The following is a 23,563-nucleotide window of genomic DNA, read 5'->3' as shown; positions in this document are numbered from 1 at the left end:
TCAGCCATTATCAATTCTGGAGTCAAAGTGGGAACACATCACAATAGATTTTGTAACAAGATTGCCTAAGGCACGCTCGAGACATGATGTCATTTGAGTAATTGTTGACTGGTTCACCAAGTCTTCCTACTTATTGGCCATCAAGATGATCGACCTTTTAGACAAGTTAGTAAGAATGTATATATAGAAGATAGTCAAATTACATAGAGTGCTAGTAATAGTAGTATCCGACAGGGACTCCAAATTCATTTTTCGATTCTGGTCTAGTTTTTAAAAATGCATGGTAACAAAACTGTCCCTTAGTACGACATTCTACTCTCAGACCAATGGACAATCAGAAAGGACGATTCGCACATTAGATGATATACTTTGAGCTTGTGTTCTTGATTTTGGGGGCCACTGGGATGATCATTTATCTTTAATAGAGTTCGCGTATAATAATAACTACTAAACAAGTATCGACATGGCTCCATACCAGATATTATATGGCCGCCCATGTAGATCAACGGTCTGTTAGGAAGAGGTGGATGATAAAAAATTGTTCAACTCATGTCTTATGGAGGAGACTACAGCCAAAATAGTTAAGATCATAAAGAACATTCAGACGTTTCAGACTAGACAGAAGAGCTATGTGGACACCCCGATGAGATATTTGGAATTTAATAAAGGTGATCAAGTGTTTCTTAAGGTCACTCCTCTCAAGGGAATCAGTAGGTATGGTAAGAGGAGAAAACTAAATCTCCAGTTTATTGGGACATTTGAAATCTTAGACAGAATTGGCACCGCCACCTATAGACTGACACTACCTTCTGAATCATCAAGGATCCATAATGTGTTTCATGTGTTCATATTACACAAATACAACTCAGACCTCTCTCACGTCTTGGCCCACGAACCTCTTTCACTCCTGGAGGATCTGTCCTACAAGGAGGTACCGGTGGGTATTGTGGACCGAAAAAGTAAAGTACTCTGCAACTGAAAAATTTCTTTCGTTAAGGTCCTATGGCAGAATCATACACAGAGAGAGGCCATATGAGAGCTAGAATTAGGCTTCAAAGCCAGTATCCTCAACTATTTGATTGAGTGAGAAAAAGACAAATTTGAAGGACTAAATTTCTTTTACCAGGGGGGGGATGATGGGGGAGGAGGAGAAAGAATTATAATACCCGGATCTGAAATTTGGTCAGAGATTAATGTTAAATTTAAAAAAATATATATAAAAATATAATTTTTAAATTTATAAATTTTTATTTAATGAAAAATTAGGAAAAATTAGTTGGATGATGAAATTTAAAATAATTTTGAGAAAAAGAGGTGAAAAGTTTCGTTCGGGAGATATTTTTGAAAGAAAAATCAAAAATTGGGCGTCAAAATACAATTAAAGAAAATTACGTAACGTAGGACTGCCCAGTCAGTAGCCCCAATGAATCAGAGTGCGTCGCGTGGCAAGACATGCTGATTTGGTGCCACATGAGAGGCCACGCTGGTAATTCGCGTGCCCGCGATTGGATGGCCCATATGCATTCTATGTGCGTGGACGATCCGTATCCATTCCCTCCTCATGCGCGATCGGACGATCGTGATTAAACGCGATGAATGATTCTGATTCGTTTCCTCTTTAAATATGATCGTATGGTTGAGATCAAATCGTGATAAACGGTACAGATTCATTTTTTCTTTAAATGCGATCGAGATCAAATGCGATAAATGGACTAGATCTAAGGAAGATGAGTTTAAATATCTTATATCACATCGAACCCAAACCCTAACCGTCAGTCCCTCGCTAGAGAAGAAGAACCAATCATCAGACAAGGGACCCGTCTAGCGTCCGCCACGTGCCGGACCCACCTCTAAGTGACAGAAAAAGGTGAAAATTCTCCTATCCACTCAGAATTTGATTTCAAACACTCCCATGATCAAATTAGAGAAAAAGAAACGGCGGATGAGCAGAAAACTGAGATAAAGCCCGGTGACGCCGCCGCTAGCAAAATCAAAAATTACCTCTAATGAGCCACTTTTTGTTTTCTGTTTCATGCAATTTTTCCACTATCGTGTTCACCGTTCTGTTTTCTACAGGTTGACCAAAGAGAAATGCCTAGTTGCGAAGGTGAGTCGGCGGAGCCACCGCACCAAAAAATCCCGTTGCCGGTAAGTTTTTTTTTTTTTACTTTTTTCAGCCAACTAAGACCCCCTATCATGTTTTTTTACAGGAATGAGTATAAAACCGGCCGAAAACGGCCAGACCGAGGCAAACTGCCACCACAGACGGCGATGCTATCGCTGGACTACGACAGTGCCGCCGTGCCGAAATTCTGAAATTGGTCAAAAAATATTTTTAACACCAATTTTGAGTTTTTGGGATATTTTTAGGTACACAAAGCGTATTTTAATCTCTGTAGAAAAATTCATGAAACTAGGGTAACGCTAGTAGACGCAACTGAAAGTTCATTATTTCGGACACCAATTCAGGTAAGAATCCCTCATCTTATTCTCTATTATAGAATTAAAGTTTAATTATTAATAATACAGTATTTTACGTAATTTAAAAAATTTTGAGAATTAATTACAAGTTACTAATGGAGACAAAACTGGTTAGTTATTTTTTTTTTCTATTTAACTAGGGTAACGCTAGTAGACGCAACTGAAAGTTCATTATTTCGGACACCAATTCAGGTAAGAATCCCTCATCTTATTCTCTATTATAGAATTAAAGTTTAATTATTAATAATACAGTATTTTACGTAATTTAAAAAATTTTGAGAATTAATTACAAGTTACTAATGGAGACAAAACTGGTTAGTTATTTTTTTTTTCTATTTAACTAATTGTTTGATTTTACAGCTTTAAATGCATGATAATATACTGGAATTGGTAAAATGATTCAGTTGTGTTTTTTTTTATGAATGTATTATTTGTCTTGCATTGATTTACGGTTAAATTATGAAACTGAAAATTAAACGTAAACAAAAAATTGATTTGTTAAGTGAATAAATGAATGGTAGTCTTACTGGATATCCTGGGAGATGGTGGACCAGGTACATAGGGAACCCTACCGTGAACGTTGCTTTATACAGGACGAGGTATCGAGAATTAGTATTTTTGGCACTCATACCGAACGGGGTATAGGGACAGCCGGTTAGTTGACAATATTGAATAATGATTCACATGTAGTGGAACATCCCTATGGATCCCATGGATACCAGTAGACAAATAAAAAGGAAAAGTTGTTTTTCTTACTTACTTGAATATGAGATTATGATATTATTGAGTTATTATCTCTATAGGTCGGTTTTGGAAATCTTGTAACGGTAAGTATACAATAAATGATTTTATTTATAATAAATGAATTTACTTAAATTAAGAGTTCCATTAATTGTTTTTATAATTTTTACCAACTTTCAGTTTCTATATTGGTGATTAGTGTGATATTCTTACTGGGCTTGTGTAGTTTACCCATTCATTAACTATTTCAGATCAAGAGAACCAAGATCCAGATCCCGATCAACAAGGGGGTTGTGAATAGTTCACTACCCAAACTCCTTCAAAAGCTAGTGAAGATCTTCTTATGATGCTCAGTTATTTACTTTTCGTTTATTTCTTTGATTTTCGTTTGTTTTTTTAGAAGAGACATTTCCGTAATTCTATTGGGTATTTTAAACTATTGTGTGAGGAATGTAAAACTCTAACTCTATTATTCCGCTTTCACATTCAATTTAAGATTTTATTTTCTTTTAAGTTTCGGGTATTTACATGTTTTCATAAGTTTTATATAAGTTTATGCTTGAATCATATGAAACCCCTCAACAATGGTCTATTTTTTTTTTTCGGTCATTGAGATGGTAAAGTCAAATTTAGCTCTCTTCGATTATGACAAAATATTTGTGTTAAAAAAATTGTTTTAGTTAATACAGCTAGCTAAAAATTTATATTTTTTTTTTCAAAATTGTTTGATAAATTATTTCTAGGGAATTAAATTTTTATTCCTTTGAACTCAACATGCCAATTTATTTTACTTCTACCATATATAAATTTTTAAATAAAAACATATATATTTAATTAATTAAGTGACAGATAAATAATTATCATATCACAATTTTTTATTTAGGATATACAAAATCATTTAGTATGATTTGAAATTATAATCACTTACAAAAAAAAAAAAAAAATTGATGTATCAAACATCCTGACCATCACTATTCACCCTATAATTGAGTAATAAAAAATAAATGATTATTTTCTTCTTTTTACATTTAAACAATTATTAATTAAAAATTATAAAAGAAAAAATACACACAATATTATGGTAATCATTAAGACCTTAAACACAGTGTCAAGATTACTGGAGAAAATTAATCACAAAAATCCACAATCAAAAAGTAAAACTAAAAAGATTTAGTATAAAATCAATACATACAAAAAGAAGTTAATTTTTTTCTACATTATTTATCATTTTCCTTGAACTAAAAGAACCCATGTTCAATCCATTTTCTATAAGATTTTGCGTTTTGCATGTATAAATAATATTCAACTAGTTTTAGCCTTCAAAATCAAAGTATGAATTATTAAAAACATAATTATATCAACATTAGATATTATTCAGTTGAGAAGAAAAGACAAGTTTTTACTTGTAATGATCGAAATTTTTTTGAATTTATTTGTAATTATTCAAACTTTTCGAATTTATCTATCATAACTTGATATGATCATTTGAATTTAACTTGAGTTTAGAAGAGAAAAGTGGAAAATTAAGTCAAAAAAATATGTTAGAGCGAGAAGTTTCTCTTGAAGAGAAATTAATTTTTTACAATCAAGAAATGTGTTTCGAGACCACACAAAAACTTAGGAAGTTAAAAAAGTACTTACGAAAAGTAAGAAAAATAATCGAGTTTAAAATTAGAAGAGAAGCAAAAAATTAGGAATGAGTGGAGAAAACACCTTGGGTGAGCGAGAAAAATCACCTTTTGAGGTAAAGTCCCGAGTCCAAAATTGATGGAATTTAGGGTTAAAATTTTGGAGAATACTAGTTAGCATACGGACAAAGAAATACAAAAGAGAAACGTTTTTGGAGAAGGAAAATGCAGACAGAAAAACGAAAAACCAAATGGGAGAAAAGGTTTTTCAGTGAGAAATCCCAAATTGACATCTTAAGCTAAATTTTTATCCTGATGCCAAATTTGATTGAATTTGAGGATAAAAATTTATTGAATACAAGTTAACACATGAGGAAAGAGGTATTTCTTTGAATAAGATTTGGGAGAAAACAAAGGCAAAACTGATAGTTAGCAGGCTAACTTACGATTTTGGGCCTTTAGGCTTTGGTTGGGCCTTAAATGGGAATAATGAGGTCAAATTGAGCTCGAATTTGGATGATAAGCAATTGAAAGTATGAGAGATACGTGAAGCAAGAGACTGCCAAGAACGATCTAAAATTAAGCATGAAATGGAACCTTGAAGTGAAGGAATGGTTGGAAGCTTATGGTTTGAAGTATTTAGGCTTGTGTGGGCTTAAGATAGACCTAATGGCCTCCAATTGAGCCCAAATTTAGTCCATTAAATAGTTGAAAACTAAAGGAAGATGAGAAACAAGTGGCAGTGGAGAAATGATCTAGATCAAACATGAGGTCGCCTGAGAATGTGAGAGGAATGCTTAAGGCAGCAAAGGAGGCAACTCTCAAGTTGCCACCTGTTTTCCTTATTGCCACCATAATTGTTTCCCTTCACCTATAAATAGGGACTGGGGAATGGGAGGAGAAGCATGAGAGGTTGAGAGGGAGGAGAAAAAGAGAGAACGATATAAGAGAAAGTGAGAGAACCCGAGAGATAAAAAAAGAGAATTATGAGTGAAAACCAAAAGTTTTGTGAAAGATTTGAGAGGAAATTGTGGGGAAAGCTTTGGCTGAATTGTGAGGGGAAGGAAGAAGAAAGAACAAGAGAAAAAGGAGGGAAAGAGGGAGCATACTCACGGCCAAATAAGGCCAAGCTAGAGGAGACTAGAAAACGATCAAAATCATCACGAGACTCTACTGAAATTTTGAGAGAAAAAGTTTAGAAATTAACTCAAAACTTTGTTGAAATTAAAGTAACATATTCAACAAGAAAAGTGAAGAGATAATAAGAAAACACATTGTCCGAAAAAATAGAGAGATTAAAACATTTGCAAAGAAAGACTTTGCCTGAGTAAATAGATAAAGCAATAGACAAAAGTGAAGGTTTGGAATAAAATTGCTTAAGACCTAAAACACTAAAAAGATTGTTGCCGAATAACAATAATACAAAAGGATAAGTTTGAAATTAGTCTCAGAAATCAAAATTACTATTTTGTATTATAAGAATAAATTTTTTTTTAAAGCTTCATATTGTACGTAAATATTGTATATATTTAAATGATGTAAATGCTCATGCATACTTTTGTATTAATGAAATTATATTATTTTATCTAACTTAAGTGTATGTGGTTCGATCACACACTCCAAGAGGGGTGTGATCCATTACATGTAGTTTCTTCCTTAAGAGTATTAACAAAAGTCATTAACTTTTTTGTGTGATTTTTAATCATTTATTGTTGTTTTAATTATCAAACAGTAATATTTTTGTTGAGTGACAAGTCAGTAAATATCATTTAATGTCATGAATAAGTAGATTTAATTGACAGGTATACTTCTGTATAATAATTAAGTCATTATTTTTAAATAAGTATAGACCCGGCTGTAAATATACCCAAACTTTAAAGAACTTCTGTGCAATTTACCAAAATTTAAAAGATAGAGAATGTATATTGTATATTTTGGATTGGAAGAGCTTCTTCTGGGATATTGGGAGGTGGTAGAGATTTTTGTTTGTACCAGTTAGGATAGTGATTGATATTTCACCATCTTCAACTTGTCTCTATCTTGTTGTTTCAAATCGAAGGAGACCTAAAAAAGAAGCCAACAAGAAACATATTAATGGCCAACACCACCAAGTCTCAAGGTTTTATAATCATCACATGCGTCAAACGAGAAAAAATATTCAACCTACTTAATTTTCAAAACATAACTTTTATTCCTGCAGTTCATGTTCACAACTTAATCTCCAAATAGGAGAGCACTTGACTGGTGGAAAAATTGTATCATTTGTTTTCTTAAACTAATTTACGTTTTTGTCAGGATCAGGCCCGATATATTTGGTTCGTTGGGCCAAACAACACCTTTCTGTCAACTCAAGCAGGCCAACCTGACAGGCTAAAAGAAAATTTGTGAAAGTTTTGACCAGACCTGGCCCAACAAAACTGGTTCGACCCTCTCATTTTTACATCTATGCTAATTCTACCCTGCCTTGTTCAATTAGTCTACTAAATTACCGACAGCAAATTTACTAAAAACACCAAAATGGATATTCCTTCAGGTAAAACAGGCAGCAGCTATGTACATGGACATTCTAATTCTGCAGAAAACTATCTATATAATAGTTATCAGTTCTTTATCCCTATTAACATCTTACCTTCACTGCTTTATCTCAAACAACCTCCCCAAGTGGGCGTTTTCTGCACACAAGACATCCATTCTTTCTTTAATCTGGAGAATTGAACTCCGGCGGAGGAACTCCACGAGAGGGAGACCATGTCACTGACATCTTGGCTGCATAAAAATGCCTTCAATGTAATGTGAACATCTTTTCTTCTGCCACTTCCAGATATCTAGCATGGCTCATCTTTCAGACAATCTGCAATTCATATATCACAAAACGTAACAAGATGTCTAGGTTTATTGACATGCTAAAACAAGTAAAATAAATCCAAGGACAACTAGCTTTCAGCGATTTGTAACCTGGATAGTTCTTGTTGAAAATCTGGTTTTCTCATCCCCATGTCAATCCCTTCAGCTGATTCCACAAGATCATAAAGCTCCTTGGCATGGTTTGTCATTCCGCCAATCCTATAAGCTTTAATCATTGTTCTATATGTAACCTTATCAGGTTTACATCCTTTCTGCTTCATCAGTTCAAGCACCCCCTTCATCTCGCTGAAGTGCCCCATCCTCCCATAAGCATCCACCAGACAGTTGAAAAACACTCCATCCAATGTTATATCTGAATTCTCAATATATCTCAAGACACCAGCAATTTTTTCAGCTTTCCCAGCTTGTCCATATGCCCGAACAAGAGAACAAAGTGTGACACAGCTTGGCTTGATTCTCTCTGACCGCATTAGCCTAAACAAATATTCCATCTGTTTTAAATCCCCAGCCCTCCCAAATGCATCTATAACCACGTTGTAGGTAACAATGGTCCATGAATAATGGTATTTCTGCATGTATTCCATTACAGCACTCATTTTCTCATAATTTCCTGTTTTCCCATATGAATCCAGAAGTATGTTGAAGGTCTTAATGTTGGGTTCAATCCCTGCACTCTGAAACTTTTCGTAACACTTCTCCATTGTTTCTATTTGCCCGCTGCCCCCAAAGGCTCTCATTGTGGAGTTCATGGTCCAAACATCAGGCTTGCAATCTTTCTCTTGCAGCATCATAATAAGTGTTGACTCCATCTCTGCATACCTTTTAGGAAACAGAACCAAGAATCACTAGGTTGCAATTGAAATGAAAATAGACATTCATGTAGTCTCCAAAATTTATAACATGTTATTGCAATCAATTGGAAACTATGAATGTTGAAAGGATAGGGAAAACTGTGGGATACTTTTTTGCTTTCCCATAGGCATCAATGAGGATGTTGTAAGTGACTGTATTGGGTCTAATTCCTAGTGTCACCATCTCAGAAAGCAAAAGCTGCACCTTGTCAAGGGCAAAAACCTGCAGGCACGACTTTATGAAGATTGAGTATGTCTGTATATCAGGCTGGCAACCTGGACTGTTCTTCATCTCCTCAAGGATGTAAAATGCTTTGTCGAAGCAACTGCTCCTGCTGTAAGCAGATAAGAGGGCAGTGTAGGCTTCACGAGTCACAATACAGCCTTCATCAATCATAGCCTGAAACAATTCATGTGCTTTCCCGGGTTGCTTGCATTTTCCAAGCATGACTATAAGCTTAATGTATATACCAGTATTCGGCCTGTACCATAGCTGCTCGCGTAGTAGTTCAAAAACCTGATTTCATAGAAGTGCTGATATAAAGAAAAGATGTTCCAATATAATCATACAAGTTCCTTAAAAATTTCCTAATTATTCTATAAGAATGATGCAGAGTAAAAGTACAAGAATAGAAGAATAAGAAGGTGAAACTGGTTCCCTAGTTTACCCTGTCCAGAAGATACAGTAAATGTGCAAATATTTCCGAGAATAATCAAGCAAATCCCCTGTATAAGTTGTGGTACATTCTTTCAAAAGCTTAAGCTCGTAGTAAATGATCTAATTTATTGTCTATACAGCATCTTATCACCAATCCACATGCAAGAAAAATTGCACGTAAATCATAATACAGATAACAGATAACCCAAAATATTTAAAAAGCTATGCAGAAGATGAGCATCTCAAACTCTCAAATTTGTTACTGTATTAGATAATAAGTTGTAAACAGTTTTCCGATAAATGGTAGAAGATCTCAAAAGCTCATATCTGTACTTGACAATTATTTTTTCCTCCTATATGTACTGTCACAAAATTTCTTCACTTTCTGAACAAGCAAGGAAAAGAGCAATAGAATTCCAGTGTTGGACTTGCAAAATAAGAAAGTTACCATTTGAAAGAAAGAAGAACAATGAGAAAGTCATATAGGAGACATAATACCACATCTAAAGAATTGCAAAAATATCAACAGAGACTTAAAAATTTTCAAACCAAACTCGACCTAGAGTTTATATGCCCTTCTTGGTTAATTTTAGTTTCTTTCCATTTTGTTTTAATGCCCTATGTATGTAGCTCGTACTCGTTCCTCCCAGTATCCATCCAGATAATAGTAATACAAACTAGCATCATTTACACACAGTCGCAGTTGTCTCTCTCAAAATTTTCTCATATAACATTGTGCACATACCTCAACTCCAAAAATCCATCAAGAAAATGCAAACTTTAGCTTTAAGACAAACTCAAACAAGGAGCTGATAGTGCCAGGTTACTATTTTGACCTTCATTTTCTATCCTTTTTCCTCCAATAGCCACTGAAACAATTCATGTCTTGCAGAATTACCAGGTTGCTGTCATCATATCATATGACAAAATTGGGGAAACCAAACTCTCATACTGGGCAATGTCTTACAGTCTTTAGCATTTTCTCAGCTATAAACAGCAACATCAAGATATTCCAAGCCCAAACATTAAGAAACAAGAATCAAATCGGAAGTCAATCAATCAAGCAAGAAACAGCATTAAAATTCCAACTTTGATAAGAGGAAATAAGAAAGTTTCTGTTGGAAAGAAAGAATATTCAGAAAGTCATATAGGAGCCCAATACCACATCTAAAATTAGTTGCAGAAAATATCATATAGGATTCAAAATATTCAATCAAACTCCAACAAAAGGGATATTTTGACTGCTTATATGCTTTCCTTAGTTGATATTGATTTCATTCCTTCTCTATTTAAATGCTATACGTCTATAATCGTCTTCATTCTTCACAGTTTCCACTACCCAGCTAGATAATAGCGACATAAATTAGCATCATTTACAGCCATTCAATTGTCTCGTAAAACTCTCGCATAACAATATACACATACCTAAAGTACAAAAAACGATTAAGAAATTTCAAAATTAAGCTCAAATACAAACTCAAGTAACGAACAGATACTGCCAAGAAGAAAAACCGAATCGGAAAGCAATCAACTTAAAGACCAGAAAGCTGAACCCACCTTGAGAGCAGATTCCCAGCGGAGAGCAGTTATTCTCTCATGAAGGGCTTCGAGCACGGTCCTCGGCAGCAACTTTTTTGAATTGTTGGGTCCTCTTTTCTTCTCTATGACGGCCTTTGTTGCCTCTCTTCTAAGTATCACCGATATTGCCTTCCTGGAAGCTATCTTCCTGTTCACCTCCTCTTTCCTCTCCCTCGCCTCTCTCTCCTTCAGATTCTCGAAATCTATCAGCGCTCCTCTCTGGTTTTTCTCTCTTACAATTAACGTACTCGTTTCCTCCGCATTTACAGAATTAGTAAGAGAAGAAGATGAAGGGTAGTCCAGATTGAAATCCATATCGGATTTGGCTCCCCGAATAGACTTCCGGTTGGGTGAGGGCCGGCGGTGGAACACCTGTGAAAATGGATGCGTGTGGGTCGCTGTGAGCGAGGCCATTTGGATTTCGTTGGCAGAGAAAAAAGATCACAATGCCAGAAAAATGGCTTTTAGTTTCTTCTTTTTAGCTGATAAAATGGCTCTTAGTTTTTTTGGTATTAGTTATTCCCTTGACTAAATGGGCCCAGAATATTAATTTGGGCCCATCTCCCAATTAAACACTTCCTTTTTTCTCCAACCAAAAAAAAAAAAAAAAAAAAAAAAATCTAAAATTATAGAAACATTTAAATAAATTTAATTATTTATCGGATCATAAAAGCCTACTTTCTGAATATTGATTCCTTCTTTCTGAAATCCAACATCAATTGAAACGATTTATTCGACAATCAGCTCATTGAAATAGATGTAGATAAATACTATCTCCCTCTGTCTCAAATTTTATTTTTTATTTTAAACTATTATACAAGCTCCTAATACTCGTTTATCTAAATATAAACTATAACTATTTTTTATTTGACAAATTTTTTTTATTTCCATTAAAATTAATTCAACATAAATTTATTTCCGGGTAAATTACTCTTTTATACTTTTGTTACAATAAACTCATAAACGAAATAATTAAGTAATGATTGACGCTTTATAGATAAATAATTAAATAATCAAATATACATTGCATTCAACATTTTCAAATTGAATTTATTTTCAATTTGTGCGTGTCATCTTTGCACGGGATGTCCCCAAGGGACAAATTGACTTTATTAATATCACAAGGTAATATGTTAAATTTGGATTCATTATTAGATTACAACTACAAAAATGGTGAGTTAACTGGCATTTGGAAAGTGATAAAAATATAGTTTTAAATGAGTTCACTAATAATAGTTGATTTTTAGTGCCGTCAAATATTGTAAACTAATTAGCCAGAGCGCCATCAATCATCACATGATTGAACTGCGAGTCTGCGGTATCTTCTGCTTATAAAATAATTGTGTTATGTAAATATCATTTAATTTTTCAACGTCATCCAACGGGTCTCGTTCCAAATCCGAAATCTGAAATCAGAAATTACGGAGAAGAAAGGTTCAAATTCAATGTCAACTCTTTGCCAAACATTTAGGAAATGACATAAACATACAGCTCCTCCCACTAATCACATTATTCAGTAATCAATCACTCGATAAAACCCACCAAACAAAATCTACCAATTCATTATCTTCTTCAGCCTCTTATTTCTTATTACTTTTACCTCTGCCACCGCCAGCATTGTTCCCTCCAGCTGCTGCCTGCGCCGCTTTCCTCGCTGCTTTCTCTTGCAATGCTTTAGCATCCCTATCCAACAAATTTCACCAAATTCAATTCAAAAAAAAAAAAAAAAAAAAAAACTCAACATAGGCAGCAGGAGACGAAATAGACCGGATACCTTTCGCGCCGTTGTTTGGGGGTCAATCCATCGTCTTTAGGCTGCTTACCTTTGTTGTCGGCTCTGGTTTGAGCCCTTTCACGGTCTCGATCTCTCTGATTACCGCGTACGCTTCAGTTAAAGTGAAACAAAAATTTGTCACAGAACCAAAAAACTTTCCACCACTTGCCGATGAGCGATTATAAAGACACATGCCAAATTTTAACACACTTTCAATAATTACTTCCTTTATTATCTTATTTTTTTCTTCGCTTGTCAAATTCTCGGTAATCGAACAAAAAGCAGCAAATTTAGAAAATAAGTATGTGGAAAAGGATATGAGTCATTGTTGATCAGAAAGGATCAGCAAAGACAAAACCCCTGGAAATTTCAAGAGAAACCTATAGTAAATCAACGAAACTGAGTTCTGATGCACATAGGATCTTCAGAAGAGAAACACAAAATGAGAGAAAGGGAGATCAGAAAGAAAGCAACCTGGTTGTTGTTGCTGAAAAAGACGAGAATGGTAAAAGATTAGAGAAAATCTTCTCTTCTTCTTCTTCGTCTGTGGTGGCAAGAATAGAAGACTTAAAAACGGAGAGCTGTTTGACCTGTGACCCAGTCGATCTAATGGAAGGCTCGAGAAGCCGCTTATTATTACCTGTGAAATTAGTATTAATTAACATAATTAATTAATGCTTAACTGAGTGACAAGGAATTCTGGAAATGTTCCCTTAAAAATAAAAATAGAGACAAAAGAATATCAGTCGACATCGATCCAATAATCAGTTTAAAATTAATTATATATAATATGGAGAATTAATTAAAATTAGTTTTTTTTAATCAAATATATTTTAATTACTTAATCTATGCCGCACTGGTCTAATATTACATGTGAAATATTAATTCAAGTTCAATTTCTAAAAAAAAAAAAACTATGCTAAACCATATTAATCCTCTAATAAAATGGTGGTCCACATTAAGACTTACTAATCATGAACGTGCACGTGAAGCCATTAATGATTGGTCACCTATATATCATGGAGAAATTAATTGCTACATTTTTAAGTTTTATTGGGTCGAATTAATTATAATATTAAACGATGTAAATTTATAGGAAGACATTTAAACTTTTATAATAATTGTATTATTAAAATTTCATGCAATTTATTTATTTTTTGTTTTTTCCAAGTACTGTAATATTTAGACGAAGAATGTTTGTTTATTTTCGTTACGAACCAACGAGCACTACGAACGTAGTTCACTCACTACGCATGCAACGTGTTACCAGCGGTAGTTTCAAAATTACCAAAATACCCCTGGTCGGCTGGTCCTTTTCCACATGACCAGATAAAAGCCAAACGAACGACGCCAGCAAAGACAGAAAACTATAGTTGGGGCAAACTTGTAAAATCGCACCATCCCGGCCAGACATTACAACTATGGATAGGGCTCGTAATACAAATAAGAGAAGGGCAGGAAGCCGTCTGTATCTCCGTAATTACAACCATGAATTTAGTGAATTAATTAAATTGTTAAATCAATGTCGTAAAAGTTGTGTTTGATTTCACTCAGCGCATATAAATGTAAGTAACTAAGTTAAAATGAGCGAGTTAAATATAATTATAATTTTGGAAAAAGAAAGATTATTAATAATTTTGGATAGGCTGATTTAATAATAAAAGCAAATTTTTAATTATTAGATTGCGTGAATTTGGAGTTAAAAACAGAATCATCCCCCCCCCCTAAAAGCTCGTTCCAATCACCATCTTTAACAAATCCAAACTCAAAACCACAGAACACATTCTCTCTCCAGACAGAAATCTGAAAAAAGAAAATTCATTTCTCAACGTTTACCGGGAATGCTTTTTACGTTTTCTTTTTGACAGATTATTTATTATTTATTATATAAATTCAAATTCAAAGCGGTGAAAAAGAAAAGAAGAACGAAGAAAAAGAATTACTGGAATCAGAGATTCCTGCTCCTACAACGAAACAACTGTGACAGAAGGTAAGGTATCCAATGCTGACTCAGAACTCCGTACAATTTAACGCATGATTACCCTTTAAGCTTCCATTAATCGTAGATCTGTTCTATCTATTTCATGATTGATACCCTTTTTTGGATTCTCATCCCGTCTTGTACCCACTAGTTAAAAGGCAACAAATTTACCGCGAAAAAGAAAGTTTGGCTTCTTGGTAGAGAATTATGGCTAGAATCTCTCTTCTTATTTATGAAACGGACGCACGGGAACTAAATCATTAGAAATTTCGAGCCATTGAATTCATCATTTGTATTTTCCCGAGAAAGTTTTGACTAATCTGATATCGTATATCGTATATTTATTTATCTCTTGCTTCTTTTGTACTTTATATGTTGATATTGGATTTGTTAACGGGGGTTGAAATGGAAGGTGGAGGAGGAGGGATCAGGCGGAGGGTTACCTTATTGGATCAGATGTCGGCGGTAGATAATAGCCGCGGCTCGCTGGCTGGCTTGACGTTGGACGACGTCTTGGGCACCGAGAAGAACCTGGCCGTGGTGCCTCGGAACCATGTGAGCCGGACCCTGTTCGATATTATCCGGGAAGAGCAGCCCAGCTTCAAGGACGGTCACAGGGATAAGAAAACATGGAAGACTTTCAGAGAGAAGCTCCGCCTCAAGCGCGCCGGCGCCGCCTGGACCTCCTCCGTCCATATACCGGCTTCAGATATACCTATCCAGAATAACAGCCACCGTTTCTCTCGTCGCGGCTCCTTCCGGTCAAACTCAAATGCGTCGAACCATGAATCCCCCCACCACAGTGGAGAATTGGCTGAGACCCTTCACACTTCCGATCCGGTTTCTTCCTCGCGGTCTATAATGTTCACGCGCCGGGCGTCGACCCGGATCGGTTCAATCACGCCGTCCCAGACAGAGTCGATCCACTCCGAAGATGCCATCGACATCAGCATGCCAAGTGACGCCCCTCCCTCTCGGAGTTTCAGGCCCCAGATTTCCCGTCACAATTCCGCCCGGCTCTCCCAATTGAACGCCGAGCATCAGCAGGAGGACGATGACCATGTGGCGCGCGAGAGAACGCGCCGACTGGGAGCGGCATTAACGGAGGAGAAGGCGTTGTCGGCGAGGGAAGCAGTGGCTGCGCAGGAGGCAGCGGAGGCGGAGGCAGCGGCTGCGGCGGCTGCAGCGGAAGAAGAAGCAGCAGCGACGATGGAGATGGCTGCACCGCCGGAGCCGGAGCCGGTGAGGATGTCGCTGATGGACTTGCTGGAGGAGACAGACAGGCAGATGGGTCTGGTGGGATCGAGATACACCATGTCCATGGGCGATGATGACTTCGAGGAAGAGGAAGAGGATGCAGAAGAAGAGGAGGAAGGAGAGGAGGAGGGAGGGATGGAGTACAATTGCTGCGTGTGCATGGTGAGGAGTAAAGGGGCGGCGTTTATCCCGTGCGGACATACATTTTGCAGGCTGTGTTCGAGGGAGCTGTGGGTGCAGAGAGGGAATTGCCCACTCTGCAATGGCTTCATCTTGGAAATCTTGGATATCTTTTAGTTCTTCTTTTACTCAACCCAAAATGTTGACAGGTTTAATTTTATTTCTCTTCCATCATTACATGTATTGTGGAGTGAAGGAATTACGCGAAGATGTTTTTCTTCAACTTTTTAAAGTTTCAATAGCTGTGTTCATGAATTGGTGGTTTCTTCACTTTTCAAAATGGTATGAGCAGGAGGATTTGCAGACGCTGCAACCAAAAAGGAAAACAAAATGTTGAATGTTACCAAATTTTGGTGGGTGAGAACAGATAGAAGAAAGAAGGAAGGAAGGGATCATGAAAATTGCAGCCAAATAAATAAATAAAAAAAATATATATATATATATATATGAGTTGTAAATTTAAAACAAAATGCAAATAAGAATGACAGCATGAGAAGCTAAAGTGGAATTTAATTGACATTAAGAAGATGGAATCTTGCATTTTTCTTTAATCCTCTACTTTCTCACCCAATTCAACCAAGTGAAAAAATTAATTTTAAGAAACAAATTCATTCTCTCTACCATATAATATTTCACTTTTTATCTCAAAATAACAAAATCCTTGAGATCAAAATTTTACTTTTGCCCATCATCACATGAAATAATAATTAAATTTATTCAAATATTTGTTTATTTTTCAAATAAGATTTAAATGTTTAAAAATAATACAGGAACCAATTTCATACTTTGACCTAAAACTCATACTACCTTTGTTTTTCCACATGTTTGTATATATAATTAAACATTAAATAATTAAAATAATGTGAAACTTTTTTAAATACAAATTCCTAAAGATTGCTACATAGTACTTCTTCCTTGCTCAAAAGAAGACAGTTAATTAAGAAGATGTTGATAGGGGTTACATTATAAATTTGTGCCAGGATTTCAATGTGAATATTCTGTCTTGTTTCCTCTTCAATCAAACCCGCCAATAATTCCATTCTATCTCTATATGGTAAACAAAACAACTTTAATTTGAAGTAGAGACTAAGAAAATATTCTGACCATCTTATGATGCTTCCTGTATGCTCTCTCCCCCTTCAGTTGAGGGTTTTGTTAATTAAAGACGACCACCCTTTGTAGGCCTGTAGCTGACTCCATGAGCAGGTTTGGTAGTGAAGTTTAACTGGAGGCTATCCATTGTTGTGGTAGCATTTGACGGGAAGGGCATTTATCTGGTTCCCTCACAATGTAAATTTGATCTCCAACTTCTTTGGTAGAATCCTGGTTGCGGTACCATGTCCATAAAGCCCATGTCTCATTTTTCACCTGCAATTCGCATACTGATCAGGTTGTAAATCTTTTAGTTGTCCCAATGCCAAGCTCACCAGTACTAGGAAACTTGTGTGTTCTATACAACCAAGACCAGGAGCATTAAGAAAGAGACCAATAGAGTATATAAATTCATGCAGTCAAACTATTGGCGTCAGAATTAAAACATGCTATTTCAAATCTGGAAAACCTCACTCCATATTGGCCTATTCCTGTCAGCCTTTTGGTTTGCACTTACTTGTTTGTCCATAATATGGGTATTACTTACATAAAGTTTTTGAAAGAGACATAATTTATTATTATAATAACATTTATGTAAACTTGAGAGGCTATTAGAATATAAATAATAAAAATCAAAATTTTCTATAATCAAAAGAAATAAAGTTTTTTATCTCACGTGTTTTTGTATTTTGTGCACTACTTATTTTTTTGACTCTTATCAAAGTAGTCACTCTCTAATTCCTAGTGACTAATGGAAAGTTAATTTGAGAGAAGACATTCAAATTCAATAGCTTTAATTCCTGGGAAAAAAAAAACTCTCCGATTCCTAGTGATTGATAGAAAGTTAACTTTTTCATATTACATAATAGATTGTAATTAATTTTCCCAATAGAAAGTTAACTTTTTCATATTACATAATAGATTGTAATTTTACCAAAGCCTATGTCCATAAAAAAGGTCTAACTTATACTTTTTCCTATGATAAATAGATCTAATTTATACTTACATATTAATACACTTCCTCTAGCACAAACCAATTTGACTGTTATGGATGGATATTCAAACATTAAACTTTTGACTATGACATAGTATACCAAAAATTCAAGTTGATGGGAAAAGTTCAGCTTATTGTTTATGCATCAATACTTCATATGTCTATATTTTGGTTTCCTAGCAAATTTAACCCTGCATATCTGTAAACTACCTAAACCTAGCATGTCTGTAAACATACCTCCATTATGATTTTGTGCAAATAGAAGAAAAGGGTTCTCCGTACTAAAGGTGGTATTCAATGAAATAAAGGTAAGGTAAGCATACATGTGGTATGAGGGAATGGAAATTAATCACAACGTTGTGAGCGAAGGTCTCTGAAGCGCCTTGAAGATACTGACTCTAAGGAGGCATGTATATTTTCAAATACCAGTTTAAACTGAAGACATTAAGCAGTGTTCTCAATGGCATCAAACTTGAAATGTGAGAGAGAGAGAGAGAGAGAGAAGGAGAGCACGTATATTTTTGAAGAAAACCAGTTTAAATTGAACACATTAAGCAAGGTTCTTAATGGTATCAAACTTGAAATGAGAGAGAGAGAGAGAGAGAGGCACCTCTAAAATCCCATGGCCGAAGCTACTCTCTCTGAAGGCACTATAGTCAGGTTGTTGATCCCAGCAGAATTTGCCTGCAGCCGGGCCGCTAGTGAAGTTTGTTGCGCACAAGCCACCCATGTATGCATCAGCTCTAGTTGGCGGATCTGGACAATTACCAGGTTCATCAGCATGTTCAATTGCCATTTTTTCCCGATTGCCACCATCTCCAATCATGATATGTACGGGACCACAGGGATCTAATGTATAATTGTAAACTCGGTTTGATCTCTCATAGGCATGAACCTAGAAATTATTTGCAAGCAGTCACATTTAGTGCAAACAGATTGGTATTCAGAGGAGCAGATTACATCCTCTTTATGTACCTCGAAAAAGTAGAACTGGTTCACTAAGGTATCCAGTTTTTGGGTTTTGTTTCTCATAGCATTAGAATTAAGTCAAGTATCTCACCATGCACCTTCCTTAATGTCTTTCAATTTCTTTATAATCTTATTGTTCATTTTGGTGATATTATGATCTTCTCCAGAGGGAAACCTCTGTTCTTTTCAAATGCTATGAGTATAATGGAGCTGTTCCATTCACATCTACTGCATTTGAACAATATTTGTTTTTTCATCACTTACATGTCCACTAAACACTACGTCAACACCATAAGAGTAAAGTAATTCCTCCATTGCCACCCTCATACACTCTGCCTCCCTATAATGGGCTCTGTAAGAACTATACCACGGTGGGTGCCAGGCAGCTATCAGCCATGGAGTTATAAATCTATCAACCTTAGCCAAGTCCCTCTCCAGCCACTTATATTGTTCTGCTGCAAAAGAAAAACAAACTCATTGATAAATGAAATAGCTTAGCAAGTAACTGGTATATTTCTTTGTCCTTTTCTTTCTTTCTTTCTTTCTTTTTTCCAAGAAGAAAGTTGGCTTAAACAATTTGGACGTTGAATGGCAGACTTAGCAAGTTAAATGGTAATATTGGGACAATAAGTTTGGGCACTTCTTCCTTTATACTATTCAGCAACATATCCAATAAATTGATTCAATCACAACATAAATTCTCAATGAAAATGATCATGTCAACAGCTTTTGGCTGCTTGATGTTAAATAACAGAAATTTCTGCTGTTTGCAAGTGCAGGTTTTTCCTGTCCTTCCAAAAATGCCTATTTAGTAATCAGTATATTTTCTGCTTCGTTACCATCTAATATATCAATTTCTATCATACAATAAGAACAGTTTCATCTTAGAAGGACGGCTATTATTTTATGTGCATCTAGACCGAGCCTTTTTTACTTTTCCTCTGCCAAACCCCCCAACTCCAAATGTGCGTCTTGCCTTTCCTTTTTCAGCTTTTCTCCCGACTTCTACAGGCACTCCAAATTTTGGGCTTTCCTTTTTTATGTTATCTTAGAACTCAGAAGGTCCTTTGGTGCTAAATTGTAGGCAATGCCAATAAAGAGTCTCTGTTCCTGAGGCTATGTTTTGGAACAAATGAACTTATTTGTGAATTTATTAGAAAGACAAAGGATTATAACTGATATAATGAAAACCTTACACAATAGTGAAAATTAACAACCTAATCGATTTAAAAAGTGAACTTGAAACCATATTCAATTAAAAATGATGAAAGTTAAAATGTATTGCTTTGATTCTTTTATACGAGAATAATCTTCACATCTTTTACTAGGATTTTCTCCATCTTATAATCGAAAAGCTGTATTTTCAAGATTCCACAAAAACAATTCGTTTTTTTTCCAAACATAGACCAAGTATGTATGCTTTTTTAAATGCAAAGAAATATATAACTTTGTTCAACTTCTTGAATGCTTAGAGACTTTATTCTGTTGGTACTTTTTTCTGTTGTTCTTGTTGGAGGTTGTCTTGTCCTCTGTGTGTGTATTTCTTTCCTTCCTATTATCGAATAAAGTTGCTTCTCTTATCTAAGAAAAATGCTAGAAGTCCATTATTCTTCCAATTCGTTTCTTTTTTTTAAAAAAAACCCCTTAAAAAGGCAGATTACAAAAGCTAACAACAAACTCATCAAGAAACCTGGACAGGTATAATACAGAACATCAGGGAAGAAAAGCCTACAGAAAAGCAGGACGAATTACCTGACTCATTAAAAGCAACATAGGCTCCAAGCATGATAAAATGTATCCCTCCTGCATTGAAAGAATAGTAGAATTTTGATGAAGAGCCACTTTCTTCGGATGGGAATGCAAATCTGGAACAGTAAGCAGCAAATGTCAGATTTCCAGCCTGTTCTTCTATTTCATGGTTCCCTTCTATAACCATCATTGGAATATTTGAAACTAAACTCTGCATGAACCTGTGAGGAAACATTCAGCAATAGAAGTTTTTCAGCCATAAAAACTTCCCAAACAATGAAAGTGAAAACAATGAGTGACACAAGGACATGCATCTCACCTTCCCCAATAATCCCAACGAGGTTGATATGTCTCATGGATTGGAGTTTGTGAAAATGAGCAAGAATAACAGTCGGAGCTACTTCCATTAGTGAGGTATAAGTTTGCATAAGTTACATCACCAAGTAAAAGAACTAGATCAGGCATGTTATGATTCAAATGACCAATTGTATCAGTTGTATTGTAAGTAAGACCAAGATCCCCAACAATTCCTATCTTGTGAGGGTAACTTCGTGGGTCAGAAACTGGCATGGTCCTGAAATGGTGAATAGAACTCATGGCAGGTATTGAAGGATCCCCACATCGATAGTAGTACAATGTATTAGGTTCTAACCCTGTATAGACACAATAAATTACTCCACAGCCACACAAAAAAAAATAAAAAAAAAAATACAGTGCAAGTCCTAAAAATTGAAGAGACAAAAATTGAGGAATCAAAACCTGTAAGACGAACATGGTGTATAATTCCAGATGTGTAGTTCTGGAGGCCATCAAAAGGGTAAAGCTGACTGTAAACAAGGGAATAACCACTTGCTCGATGACTTAGTGAATGACTCAACCTTCCAAAGCGCACAACACTCGACACAGATTTTGGGTCTAGTGGCTTTATGTTGTTACCAATTTGGAATTCCCCTGAGAACACACAAGAATCAGAAATAAGAATATCTTTCATTTCATCAAGTTTTCCTGGCAAACCAGAAAATGGAAAATCATCGATGTACGCCCTGAAAATAAGAGGACTGACCATGGATTTCTAAAAAAAAGCTCATTATATCAAGTGAAACTAAGACATCAAAAGGTTGACTGGAGCAACTCCATTGAACCTATATCACTAAAAAGCCGCGCAACTAGTGATTATCAGTGTTTTAATAATCAGGAACAACTCTTATTTTCAATCCACGACTGAAAAAAAAAAATTAAGAAAGAGAAGAAGCCAAATGGAGAAGAACCTGTAATCCAAGAGACCCAGACGGAGTCGTAGTTGGCAGAGAGAGAGATTGAAATCTGTTCGGGCTGGAATGCCTTGACAGGGCGTTGCACCCTGGGATCAGAATCGGGCAAGTCAACGGCATTTCCACGCAAAGCGACGTCGTAAGGGACGGTAACGGGGTCGAAAGGGCCATCCAAAGTGGAGGGAATATTACTCGTAGGACGAGGCGCGAAGGCGGAGCCGAGGAAGAGAGGGAAAAAGCAGGGCGCAGCAAAAGCTAGAGAGAGCAAAAACGCCATCGTTTAGGGGGGCGATTCTGGCCTCGCATGGAGACCGAGAGAGATAGTGAGAGCGAAGAGAGTGATGTCACGTGATAGTTGCGGCCTCGGACGGTTATAGGCAGTTAGCTGTCCTTTGTAGGCGGTGGCGGGTGTGACTGTAAATAATAAAAATAAATAAATATAAAATATGAATAATTTTAATTTGAAATCAACGGCCAGAATTCTCTGACTCAGTTGACTTTTTCTGATTTTTGAGATGAAATGTGAGAAACGACGTACATTATACGGATACCTCCCAAAAGAGAAAAGTAGTTCACACGTCAAACCTTTACAAATTTTTGATTAAGAATTTTGCTTAATCAACAAGTTTATAGTGTTTTTAGGATAATAGCATTATTTCTACAAAAGTTGAAGTATTAATTTAGTTATTATATTATTTTAAAATATTTAAATTATGATATATATCATTCTTTTTATTTTAATTCTAATATTTTTAATTAATTTTTATTTTAATTTTTATCCTTAAACTTTCATAAATAAAAATATTATGTAAACTTCTAAGATTATGACGTATCAAAATTTAAAAATTTAAATGCCAATTTAGTTTTTTTTTTAATTATAAAAATTAAAAAATTTATGTTAGATCTCACATTATTAAACTTATAACATTTCACGTAAGTAATAATTCAAGCATAATGTGTTAAATGTTTAATATAAATTATTGTAACATTATTAATAAAAATAAAATATCAAAGAATAAATATAAAATATTTAAAAATACAGAGACAAAATGTAATACCCCAAATTAATTTTTAATGTAATTTAAAATTAATTTATAAATATAATTTTTTAATTTTAATTTAATGTAAAAATGAAGAAAATTTTATTGAGCATTAAATTAAAAATAATTTTGAAAAAATGGTGAAAATTTGAGTTTTGGAAAAATCGAAAACTAGGGATCAAATAAAATTTAGAGAAGTTGTGCCACGTGGGATGCCCAATCAGCAGCCCCAACGAAGTAAGACGCGTCGTGTGGCAAACAGATGCTGACGCGGTGCCACGCAGGCGATCCATGTGCCTGCAATCCAACGACCCATATTTGCCCCCGCATGCATGAACGGCTTGGATGCGTTGCATCTCCAAACGCGATCAACGGTTCAGATCCGCTTTCTATTTAAATACTATCGGACAACCTACATTAGATCGCGATAAATGATTCAGATTCACCCCCTATT

General features: G+C 35.4%; 4 protein-coding genes across 12 annotated transcripts; 1 reads left to right on the top strand and 3 right to left on the bottom strand.

Annotated features, from left to right (window-relative positions):
* Positions 1–6,658: 6,658 nt before the first annotated feature.
* Positions 6,659–11,283, bottom strand: LOC110821804 (Pentatricopeptide repeat (PPR) superfamily protein). Its single transcript, XM_088215886.1, has 5 exons — positions 10,782–11,283; positions 8,677–9,083; positions 7,806–8,534; positions 7,480–7,701; positions 6,659–6,914 (listed from the first exon to the last, which is right to left on the bottom strand). The coding sequence occupies exons 1-4, from the start codon at positions 11,214–11,216 to the stop codon at positions 7,686–7,688; spliced, it is 1,587 nt and encodes a 528-aa protein (XP_088072012.1). The 5' UTR covers positions 11,217–11,283; the 3' UTR covers positions 6,659–6,914; positions 7,480–7,685.
* Positions 11,284–12,125: 842 nt separating this feature from the next.
* LOC110821761 (uncharacterized) lies at positions 12,126–13,256 on the bottom strand. 3 transcript variants are annotated; one of them, XM_088215885.1, is made up of 5 exons: positions 13,051–13,187; positions 12,897–12,936; positions 12,577–12,683; positions 12,403–12,485; positions 12,126–12,208 (listed from the first exon to the last, which is right to left on the bottom strand). In XM_088215885.1, the coding sequence occupies exons 2-5, from the start codon at positions 12,900–12,902 to the stop codon at positions 12,177–12,179; spliced, it is 228 nt and encodes a 75-aa protein (XP_088072011.1). In that variant the 5' UTR covers positions 12,903–12,936; positions 13,051–13,187; the 3' UTR covers positions 12,126–12,176. The 3 variants fall into 3 exon arrangements, with proteins under 3 accessions (XP_088072011.1, XP_088072010.1, XP_088072009.1); XM_088215884.1 differs by having other exon boundaries at positions 12,897–12,956; positions 13,051–13,184; XM_088215883.1 differs by lacking the exon at positions 12,897–12,936 and having other exon boundaries at positions 12,577–12,687; positions 13,051–13,256.
* A 1,076-nt stretch (positions 13,257–14,332) lies between these two features.
* Positions 14,333–16,249, top strand: LOC110821575 (RING/U-box superfamily protein). 3 transcript variants are annotated; one of them, XM_022051447.2, is made up of 2 exons: positions 14,333–14,566; positions 14,970–16,249. In XM_022051447.2, the coding sequence occupies exon 2, from the start codon at positions 15,014–15,016 to the stop codon at positions 16,109–16,111; it is 1,098 nt and encodes a 365-aa protein (XP_021907139.1). In that variant the 5' UTR covers positions 14,333–14,566; positions 14,970–15,013; the 3' UTR covers positions 16,112–16,249. The 3 variants fall into 3 exon arrangements, with proteins under 3 accessions (XP_021907139.1, XP_088072008.1, XP_021907138.1); XM_088215882.1 differs by having other exon boundaries at positions 14,333–14,571; XM_022051446.2 differs by lacking the exon at positions 14,333–14,566 and having other exon boundaries at positions 14,639–16,249.
* On the bottom strand, positions 16,137–22,445 carry PAP15 (purple acid phosphatase 15). Of its 5 annotated transcripts, XR_002541085.2 has the most exons (8): positions 22,067–22,445; positions 21,558–21,749; positions 21,118–21,451; positions 20,802–21,019; positions 19,314–19,504; positions 18,691–18,975; positions 17,099–17,362; positions 16,137–16,301 (listed from the first exon to the last, which is right to left on the bottom strand). XR_002541085.2 is itself a non-coding variant. In XM_022051444.2 (7 exons), exons 1-7 carry the CDS (start codon positions 22,344–22,346, stop codon positions 17,216–17,218), a joined length of 1,647 nt encoding a protein of 548 aa, XP_021907136.1. In that variant the 5' UTR covers positions 22,347–22,445; the 3' UTR covers positions 16,844–17,215. The 5 variants fall into 5 exon arrangements, 4 of the variants coding, with proteins under 4 accessions (XP_021907136.1, XP_021907137.1, XP_088072006.1 ...); XM_022051444.2 differs by lacking the exon at positions 16,137–16,301 and having other exon boundaries at positions 16,844–17,362; XM_022051445.2 differs by lacking the exon at positions 16,137–16,301 and having other exon boundaries at positions 16,844–17,362; positions 19,314–19,501.
* Between the last annotated feature and the right edge of the window lie 1,118 nt (positions 22,446–23,563).

Source organism: Carica papaya, chromosome 3 (genome assembly GCF_054855325.1).
Source record: "Carica papaya isolate Zhongbai chromosome 3, ASM5485532v1, whole genome shotgun sequence".
NCBI classification, from domain to species: domain Eukaryota; kingdom Viridiplantae; phylum Streptophyta; class Magnoliopsida; order Brassicales; family Caricaceae; genus Carica; species Carica papaya.
Note: the sequence above shows the minus strand (reverse complement) of the source record. Positions and strands in the feature narration are given on the sequence as shown.

What these genes read in the sequence shown, in the direction of transcription:
- LOC110821804 (XM_088215886.1), bottom strand. Translation starts at nt 11,216, where the DNA reads ATGGCCTCGCTCACAGCGACCCACACGCATCCATTTTCACAGGTGTTC. An exon ending in GCTGGGAATCTGCTCTCAAG is followed by an intron (nt 9,084 to 10,781) that starts GTGGGTTCAGCT and finishes CTATGAAATCAG; the next exon opens with GTTTTTGAACTACTACGCGA. An exon ending in GCCTATGGGAAAGCAAAAAA is followed by an intron (nt 8,535 to 8,676) that starts GTATCCCACAGT and finishes GTTTCCTAAAAG; the next exon opens with GTATGCAGAGATGGAGTCAA.
- LOC110821761 (XM_088215883.1), bottom strand. Translation starts at nt 13,241, where the DNA reads ATGTTAATTAATACTAATTTCACAGGTAATAATAAGCGGCTTCTCGAG. An exon ending in TTTTCAGCAACAACAACCAG is followed by an intron (nt 12,688 to 13,050) that starts GTTGCTTTCTTT and finishes CTTTAACTGAAG; the next exon opens with CGTACGCGGTAATCAGAGAG. An exon ending in CAATGCTGGCGGTGGCAGAG is followed by an intron (nt 12,209 to 12,402) that starts GTAAAAGTAATA and finishes TTCTGATTTCAG; the next exon opens with ATTTCGGATTTGGAACGAGA.
- LOC110821575 (XM_022051446.2), top strand. Translation starts at nt 14,930, where the DNA reads ATGTTGATATTGGATTTGTTAACGGGGGTTGAAATGGAAGGTGGAGGA.
- PAP15 (XM_022051444.2), bottom strand. Translation starts at nt 22,346, where the DNA reads ATGGCGTTTTTGCTCTCTCTAGCTTTTGCTGCGCCCTGCTTTTTCCCT. An exon ending in ACACCATGTTCGTCTTACAG is followed by an intron (nt 21,452 to 21,557) that starts GTTTTGATTCCT and finishes GTGTCTATACAG; the next exon opens with GGTTAGAACCTAATACATTG. An exon ending in CGTTGGGATTATTGGGGAAG is followed by an intron (nt 21,020 to 21,117) that starts GTGAGATGCATG and finishes GTTTCCTCACAG; the next exon opens with GTTCATGCAGAGTTTAGTTT.